Source organism: Capsicum annuum, chromosome 12 (genome assembly GCF_002878395.1).
Source record: "Capsicum annuum cultivar UCD-10X-F1 chromosome 12, UCD10Xv1.1, whole genome shotgun sequence".
Lineage (NCBI taxonomy): Eukaryota > Viridiplantae > Streptophyta > Magnoliopsida > Solanales > Solanaceae > Capsicum > Capsicum annuum.
In genome coordinates, this window is record NC_061122.1 from 92,810,291 (window position 1) to 92,820,380 (window position 10,090).

General features: G+C 35.9%; 1 protein-coding gene across 1 annotated transcript in view; it reads left to right on the forward strand.

The window, feature by feature from the left end:
- Window positions 1-6,589, forward strand: part of LOC107851464 (exocyst complex component SEC5A) — a 51,716-nt gene extending 45,127 nt beyond the window's left edge. The window contains exons 17-22 of the mRNA XM_016696498.2: window positions 3,573-3,650; window positions 3,735-3,791; window positions 3,949-4,098; window positions 4,455-4,670; window positions 4,925-5,144; window positions 5,878-6,589. Of these exons, the coding sequence (XP_016551984.1) occupies window positions 3,573-3,650; window positions 3,735-3,791; window positions 3,949-4,098; window positions 4,455-4,670; window positions 4,925-5,137 (714 nt within the window). The 3' untranslated portion in view covers window positions 5,138-5,144; window positions 5,878-6,589. The remainder of the gene's footprint in view (window positions 1-3,572; window positions 3,651-3,734; window positions 3,792-3,948; window positions 4,099-4,454; window positions 4,671-4,924; window positions 5,145-5,877) is intronic.
- Window positions 6,590-10,090: the final 3,501 nt, after the last annotated feature.

The window sequence follows — 10,090 nt, forward strand, 5'->3', positions numbered from 1 at the left end:
ATACAGCCGTCAGTAAACGGGATTAGCGAATGACCAATAGCATGAATCTCAGGATAAGGATAAAATAATGCAGTTATAAAACCAAGTGAAACCATCCATAATGCATACAACCATACATATATAAGGTCTGGAAAGGGAACCAGATTTAGCATGCATTGAAAACCCTTACCTAGGCTGTGTAGCTTGGCCATCCTAAACTACCCACGAGCGATACAGGTTTAACTCCCTTTGCTGAAAGGGTCCCAGTACATATAGCCGCACGACCAGGGAAGTATCCCATGAGATGACTAGTATATCCCCCCAATAGTGTGACATTTTGCACATGGTCCACTAAGACCAATCGTCATTTTGGCAAATACGATTTTCCAGATTTGGTTCCTCCATAACTGCCACCTTTCAGGGATTTGCTACATATCCTACCATTAATGCCCAATTAAAACCATTTCCAAATAACCAACCAACTCCATTTACCATTTTATTAACCAAGGCCAATATTAATGGTATCATCATACCACCCCTTACTTGCAAGTAATATCTATGGCCAAACCATTTAGGTTAAGGGGACATTTAAGTGCCCTTCCATATACCATATTAAACTACTTGGGAGACTTTCATGTTCTCTACAAGCATAACCATTTAGCCTTTAACCTTTTAAAACCATTTAAACCATGCAAAATTCCTTTAGCAAGTTTAAAACATGCAAGATTTTCATTAAAAGAAGTCAATGCAATGAACATATCTTTATAAGCATTTTATCAAACACTTTAGGGGCATAATATAACCAAAACAAATTCCAAAGACCATTAAACCATTACCATGCAATCCAATTGTCCAAAATCACTATTAATTCATATAAAAACATAATTAAAACCACAGGGAATCATAACCAAGTATTTAATATCAAAACCCACAAATAATAGTTGAAAGCCATAATCATGAAATAGTAAAACCATGAAATCAATCATATAAGCCATGCCTTTAGTTGAAATTACAATGAGGGAAGAGAATCATGCCTTATACCAAAGAATTGATGGAAAGAAATCACCAAGACAAGCCCCAAAACCCTAGTCTTTTTGCCCCAAAAGCTCTTGATAGAATTATGGAGTGTTTTGGAATAGTTTCTAAGTGTTAATGAATAGAATAATAGGGTAAATACCTCCTAAGTGTTTTAGAAGTCATTGGTCCTAATTAGGGTATGTAGAAAAATGTCCAGAATACCCCCACTTAAGTATCTTAAAATCCTATCACAGGGATACGACTGACCCATATGAGTCGTACCCTCCCAATACGATTGGTACCCACCACTCGTATTCAAGCCTCAACCCTTGGATCAAATGCTGTCCAGTATACGACTCATCTAACCAAGTCGTAACCACAATATATGATCCGTACCCATGACCCGTATCCCTGGTAGATAAAATTCTTGGAGGATCAAACATTATCCACCATATAATTCCCTGATACAACTCGTACCAATCCCTTATGACTCATACCCCTAAGTCGTACCTTTTCCATTGATGAAAACCATCCCACCAACTAACACTGGTCAGTATACGATATGACCATATCACTCGTACCCCAACATACAGCTCGTACCCATGAGTCGTATTGGGTCCGGAGAACAAAATTCCAGAAAATCTTCTAAGGGTCAAAACCCATGATGTTTCATTAACATACTCATTGTATTCCAACTTGTGCAGGGGACAGTCTTTGATGTAATGTCCAAATTTTCCATATTTATGATAGGTATCATTTGTTTTTCCCTCTTTAGTGTATCTGCTAGATTCTCCTCTGCTGGGTAGAACTCTTGACTTTCTCAAGGTTTTGAGAACACGTTTGACAATGTAAGTTGTCTCCTCATCCTCAACACTGGTGGTCTTTTTTGTTGCCTTTAGTATCAAGTTTTTCTCTACCTTGTGTTCACCTTTAGATTTGTCCTGCATCTTCATAATCTCATAAGTCTTGAAATTTCCAATCAGCTCATCCATGGTCATATTTTTCAGATCTCTGGCTTCAGTGATGACATTAACTTTACTCTCTCATTACTTGGGTAGAACACTCAGAACCTTTCTAATCTATTTGGTGGTTCTAATATCCTCACCCAGGCAGTGAATCTCATTTGTTATAGCTATGAATCTTATGTGCATCTCCTAGATAGGCTTTTTTTCTCTCATGGTAAAAGTCTCATATTGGGTGGTTAGCATGTCCACCTTTGACTCTTTCACCTGACTAGTTCCCTCATGGGATGTGTGAAGATGGTTCCAGATTCTTTTGTAGTCTCACAAGCAAAGATCCTATTGTACTTATCAGGACCAATGCCACAAATAAGCAATTTTTTTTCTTTTTAGTTCTTCTCAATCTTCTTCCTGTCAGTTTCATCAAATTCCTTTTTAGTTCGGGAACTTATGAAGTCACTTCACCAACCTTTACTGTCCTTGTGGGAACAAAAGGACTATCTTAAATAACATCCCACAATTCAAAATCTCCAGCCATTATAAATCATGCATCCTAGTCTTTCACCACCCATAATATTCTCCATTGAATCTAGGTGGTCATGTGGTAGACTGGCCTTCTTCAAGATTTGGAGGAGCAACCATATTCAAAATTCTTCCAAGGTGTTGATCATTTCCAAGAAGACCTGTCTCTGATACCAAATAAAGAGTTCATGCGAATTGCCCTTCAAATTTGGGACATGGTCCCAAATAGACTTAAACAACAAGAAACTGAATAGTAAAGTATGTGCAAGACAGTAAAAGACACAACAATTTTGCTTGAAACTCCTTGCTCAAGGGAGAAAAACCACGACCTGTCTCTAAGATTTCTAAGCTCCACTAATATTTAAGCAACTTGAATACAACTCCATCACTTTAAGGATTAACCTCCTAATCCTTCTTTTCCTAGTAATACCTTTATTACAAAGAGAAATTTGCAGTAACTCTACTGTACCACTACCCAGCTAACTTTGAGTAAAAGCTAACACTAGCTTTAATATCACCTAACTCTAACAAGGAGTTTTGAACTAAAAGGAACACCAACACCTACTAATAACAATAGAAATAGTAGGCAACGTTTGTAACCACATTACAAAGACTCAAATATAACAAGAAAATAAAATACAATTTTGTGAGTTATCAGTTACCTATTGCGAATGAGTCTTTGATCCAAGAGCTTCGAAAAAGATATATATATTGAGTATATGGAAGCTTAGTTTTTCTTGTCATGGAAGATGAGCAATATATATGTGAGACAAGAAAACCTAGGACGAATCCTATTGGTTGGGGCAAAAAAGTTGCAACAGCTTTTCACCAACTTTTGTTCTTTCATCCAGGTGTCTAGTTGACTGTGATAGTGACGTGGAGTCTCAACTAGGTCCCTAAGTAGTTTCACCTTTGTCATCACACATTCTTCAGGAACCAGGTCCCAACATGCAATTTGTCAATCATTAAAACTAATGACTTAACATGCTTGATATCAGTGGAGTATTCTAACAGAATAGAGGATTGCTCTTAAATTTTGCCTTACCCCTAATTGGAGGATCCCTAAATATTCTATTTTTTGAAATGTTTTGTCAGACAAATTTGTTCAGAACAGCTGCTGTAAACTATTTGTTGGAGGGTGGTGTACAATGGGGTGCTTCACCAGCAGTTAAGGTAAGAAGTCTTTCTCTTTTTGGCCTTCTACAACAGAAAATGCTTTCCACTAGGAATGATTGCATGATTCTCTTTGTGTTGCAGGGAGTACGAGATGCTGCTGTGGATTTGCTACACACTTTAGTTGCTGTTCATGCACAGGTAATTTTTCCGATGCTTTTTTGGGAATATTGTTGCTTGTTCAATATTGGGTGGAACGAAGGTTTTAATTGATTTAGCTGGTGCATAGTGTAAGAAGTTCTAAATTTCCCGCCGGTGTTGCTTAGTCTGACTTTCTAACTTTGGGTTTTTTTTACAGGTCTTTGCCGGTTGTAAGCCTCTGCTGGATAAGACACTTGGTATTCTTGTTGAAGGCCTAATAGACACTTTCTTAAGTCTTTTCCATGAAAACCAGGAAACAAATTTTACAGTATTAGACGTGAATGGCTTTTGTCAGCTTATGCTTGAGGTCAGTTAAATTGCTAGTGCTTCCAGGAATCACTTTTTTTTGTTAGAAAGCTTCTGTTTGGATGGTGCAAATACAAAATGTTTTTTTTCACTTTTGTTTCCTTGGACTGCTTTTATATTGCTTAAGCTTTTATGCTGGTTGTGACTAGTAGGAGCAGAAATATACTCAAAACAAAAATTTAGAGCAGGGGATTTAGAATTTATGTTCTTGCATTTGTTCCTCTAAATACTTTTATGGACTCCCAAAAGTTGATAGAAGAAACCAGGGAACTGAAATGGAGAGGTAATGCTCTCCCATGACTAAAGTGTATATGACATTAACTCGACTCTGATAGTCTATCTGGCTTATACCTGCAGCTTGATTATTTCGAGACCATATTGAACCCTTATTTTACACATGAAGCAAGGGAGTCTCTGAAAAATTTACAAGGGGTCCTTTTAGATAAAGCAACTGAGAGTGTCCCAGAGGCTATTGACACTCCAAGTCATAGTCGCCGGCCAACACGTGGAAGTGATGATGTACTTCAGGATGAAAGGCACCAAGGGGGGACTGTATCACCCGATGACCTCATCGTATGAAATACTCTCTCTATCAACCCTTTTCCATATTTTTTGTCATGCCTTTTTTCTATGCAATCTGCTTTAGACATTGTTGAGACATAAATTTCATACAGAATATTATTTATTATCACGTGGTTTAGTCGAGCCAGCAAATTTTCTGTTGGCTATGATATTTGCCTTGCACCAAATTATCTAGTTTTGACATCGTCAGTAAAGTGTTTCACGACCTTTTCTTACACGCCTTTGAATTGTTTCCAACTTTACAGGATCTTGCGCAACAGTATAGTTCTGAGCTACTTCAATCTGAACTTGAGAGAACTCGAATCAATATGGCATGCTTTGTGGAGTCAATTCCTCTGGATTCTGTCCCTGATTCAGCAAAAGCAGCTTATGCTTCTTTTAAAGGTTCAATGGGTTCTCCTGCTAGAGGATCTCAAAATGTTGGACCCCCAAGCTACTCCAAACAAAGACGCCGATAGATTAAAGGTATCCATTTTCTTTTCTCAAAATCTTATCCATTTTCTTTTCTCAAAATCTTTCTCCCATAATGCTTGTGCAGTTGTATTATAGTATATTACACTAATGATATTTAGATTTTTCTGATAACATACCCAATATAATTTCACAAGTAGGGTCTGAGGAGGGTGATGCATATGCAACCTTACCCCCTACTTGTGAAGATAGAGAGGTTGTTTTCGATAGACCATCAACTCGAGTAAACATATCAAAAATTAAATATTACAACAAATAGTAGCGAAGAAGCCATATAGAAAACAATTAAGAAGAAAACAAGCAGTGACAACAAATAACATAATTACTGAAGCAAAGGAAACAACATGTTATAGCAGAATCAAAGAAAACAAATAGTAGCGAAGAAGCCATATAGAAAACAATTAAGAAGAAAACAAGCAGTGACAACAAATAACATAATTACTGAAGCAAAGGAAACAACATGTTATAGCAGAATCAAAGAAAACGATAGTAAGAAAATACTAAGAACAATACTGATAAGAGCTAGGTAAGGCTCGACTACTTGCTAACCTTCTGCCCTAATCCTCAATCTCCATATCCTCTTATCTATGGACATGTACTCTGTAAGGTGGAGGTGAGTCATGTCCTGATAATTATTACTATAATCACAAGCCTAATTTTAATTTTGTTGTTGCTGATAATGAAAACGATAATCACAATCCTCATTATAACTCGTGTGCTTTTCCAGGATGAAATGATTTTAACATTATCAAGGATGATTGGCAGTTGGATGACAATTGACTGACACAGCCTAATTTTCTGTGTATAATGTGTTCCAACTTCCAAGTGTTCCACTTTTCGAGCTGCACATTGGGAAGCGCCTCTTCATTTAGCTGTGAAACATAAAGACCACAAATGATTTGACAAAATAATGTGTAGGTGTATCCTGTAAGTTGTGCACCGGGCTGCCTTTTACCTGCAAGTTGTTTGTTCTATCCAAATTTAGCTTGGCCATTTGGCTTTATGAGTATGATGAAGTGAAGAGAATTAAAATATGAAGTGGTTACTGCCATTACTGAATCCTCATGTGGTGGAGAAAAATCCTCCTCCTCCTAGTTTTTGATTAGTTTTTTTGAGTTTAAACTACTCAATACAGGTGTCTGAAACAAGCTGCATACTAGATATGTGGATCATGCTAAATATATTTTCTTGCCATGCATTTGCAGGATGACGGGTTCATTTCTGAGCTCTTTTCTAGAATTATACCTTACTAGTTTTTTTATTTTCTAATTTTTGTTGTAATTTTCCCATCGTAGAGCTTCCCCTTTTCTCTATTTGCTCTGATTAGGGTTACAAGATGTGGCAAAGAAAATTTCACATTCGAGGGGATTGGTTTTATGGAAAATTTTCCTTATAATATTATATAAATATAGTAATGTCTGGTTAGGATTTTACATTGCGAAAATACAAGTGCTTCACATAAGCTTTTTCTTTTCTTCCTTCAAGAAACTTATCTCATCTTGTGTGTCGTCCAAAATGCATTGCCCAGTGGTGGAATTAGGATTTTTAAGAAATTTTTTCAAAATATCAAAAAGTACATTTATACAAGAAATTAAGCAGGTTTAATATCTATTCTATATAATAAATAAAAAGTAATTTTGACATTATACATATTAGTGTGATTTTTCGGCGAAACTCCTTCCGGTTCCCGCTTCGCCCCTCAATTACCAAATCTTCCTTCAGATAGCATGTCGACATGAGTACATACGTGCTGTGTGTGTCCAAAAACTAGTTGTGAATTAACGGCCATAAACTGACCCTTAAATATGTTTTGGTAGCGTTATATGTTGACTTGGTCTAAATACTAAGATTAAAATTTTGATTAGGAAAAGAATTTCTGAGTATCTAAAATTTAGAAAGATTTTAATTTGTGTATGTCAAATTTTTACTGGATATTCTTAAATGTAACTAATATCCTGTATATATGTATAAGTATATATCAACAAATCACTTCTAATTACTCACTTCATTTTAAAATAAGTGATTTTTAACTTTTCATTTTGCTTCGAAAAAGTGATGTTTTATGTAATCGAGAAGACAATAACTGATGTTCTTTCAATTTTATCATTGCTTAAATAAAAACTGTTTTTTTTTTAAAGTTAGGGAGGATACTTTTACATATTACTTTCTATAAATGAGTATTTTTCATAAAAGATAAAAAAAAAAACGATTATTTTGAAATAAAGGGACTAGCAGATCAATAAATCCTCTAAAGCCCTGGAAACTGTCCCCATTCTCTTTCTTTCAAATACCCAACTCCTACTATGACTAAGGATAAAGTTAGTAACGCCTTTACTTTAGGTCTCCACATATTTTAATCGTTAATTTAATGATTTATCTTACCTTAAAACAATATTGACAATGGTAAAAAAAAGAAGTTCAAAATTCATATATTTTTTTAAAATCTAGTTTTACTAATAGTTTTTGGAACTTTGAATTAAATGATACAAATTTTGATATTAATAAATAAAAATTTTATAATAACATCCAATACAAAGTATTGCAAATATATGGCTAATATCTTATTAACTAAACTAATTATTCATTTTATATAACTATGTGAGATAAACTAAATGCTCTGTCATCTAAAATATTACATTTAAACAACAATATATAAAAACAAGAAAGATAAATGTAAGTGTTTTTGTGTGTGTATTGTATATATTAAAGGCTTCATATTAACTCAATCCCATTTTTCGTAATTGATTAGTTAATGATAAGTTGACAAACTGACGACTTGTTGGCACTTTTTAAGCTTGAACTATCATGTTTCTCCATTGGTTCAAGATAGTTCTCATGTCACAATGCTTATTTGTACAGGTAAGGATTGAAAACAAGGTTGAGCTAGCCATACGAGTCAATCAGAGTTCAAAAAATAAAGAAAAGAAGCTAAAAATTTCATTTAGGCAAGTTGGGAGCCACCCGCACACACACATGCCTGACCTGCGCACGCAGGTGGCTCAAATTGGGCATCCAGTAGCACCTGCGAAGGTGACCTACGAATTACATTGTGAGTGGCTTGCTCCCTGATGTTCTCACCCTTTATCCAAAGAAAAGGTTCTTATTCGATGTGAAGAAATACTTTTGTGATGAACCACACTTATTCAGAGAGTGTACAGATGGAATGATTCGACAATGTGTCACGGATTCGAAAATGCGGTCCATTCTTGAGGCTTGCTACTCATCTCAATTTGGTGGTCATCATGGTGGTATTAGAACGGTTGTAAAAGCTCTTCAAAGTGGATACTATTGTCCTACTCTACATAGAGATGCTCATGAGTTGGTTAAAACGTGTCCTCAGTGTCACATGCAAGGCGGGTATTTCAAGAAGGCATAAGATGACTCTAAAGCCTAAGCTCGAGTTGGAATTGTTCGACGTATGGGGGCACTGAATTCATCAATACCTTTGTGAGTTCATATTGGAACAAATATATCTTGGTAGTCATCGATTATGTATCAAAATAAGTGGAGGGAATTGGACTACCGAACAATGAAAGCAAGAGTGTCACCTTTTTCTTAAAGAAGTATATCTTTACAAGTTTTGGGACTCCAAGGGCAATCATCAGTGATGGTGGATCACACTTTTGTAATAAGGTTTTGAATCGAGAAATCTTGGAGAAAAATAATAAATATTGGTCACGTGAATTGGGCAAGACAACTTGATGATGCTCTTAAGGCATATAGAACTGTATTTAAGACTCCTATTGGTATGTGGCCCTATCAATTGGTGTTTGAAATACATATCACCTTCTCGTTAAGTTGGATCACAAGACATTATAGGCCCTACGCAAGTTGAACATGAATTAGGAGGATGCCTCTAAGTCAAGAGTACACCAACTACACGAGTTAGAATATTTCCGACTCAAGGCATGTGAGAGCTCGGTGTTATAAGAGAAGAAAATAAAGAAGTGAAACAACACTAAGATCTTAAAAAAGAGTCTCATGTAGGGGATGATGTGACACTCTTCAATTTAAGTTTGAAACTCTTTGCAGACAAGCTCAAATCCAAGTGGTCGGGCCCGTTTATAGTAACAAAAGTCTATCCGAGTAGTGCTATTGAATTAGAGGATCATGATAAGTGAAGGTTCACAGTGAATTGATAAAGGTTGAAACATTATCATGTGGGTGGATCCGGAGCGGCTAAGGTTGAGTTGCTCTACTTCAAGGATGTCTATTGATGAGAAGCAACATCGTGCCACAATGATAACTAAGGTTCTTCTTGGGAGGCAACCCAATGTTCATTTTTTTAATTTTATATTTGTTTTGTTACTAATTCTATCTTATTTTGGGTGAATGCAAGTGAATATCCTAAGTTGGGAAATGTAGCTAAGTATTGGAGCTTAAAACATTGCCCAATGGTGGAAAATCCACCTGCTGGCACATGTCATGCACTTGCGTACTAATGCTAGTTGCGACAGGTGGTCTTAAAATTTGAGGAGCAAACTACCTTGGGAGGCTTTGGAACCTGGGGGTGAAACCCAAGTACACTGCCTTGCCACTGCTTGTTGCTTGCTTGCGCAAGCCTTTCACCTGCGTGCGAGGCTGTCGCACATACCAGCCAAGCTAAGCTTAAGTTTGAGTCATTTTTATTGGGCTTACCTGAATCGGTAAGTCCAATTTCATTTTACGGATATAATTTGACCCATTTCCACTTACACTTAATAATTTTTCAACCATTTTAACACTATTATACCATATTCCATCATCTATTTGAACAATATTTTCTCTTAAAATCCAAAATTTCTTTACTTTTAATTCAAAAATTCTCTTACACTTCATCAAACTACAACTCCAGGGATTATAATTTTTTCTTTCTCTCACATTTCATTGCAAAATTGAATCAAAGAGGTAAGTTTACTTATGCAAAATTCGTTCAAGTTTCTCTTAAGCTTCAATGGTGA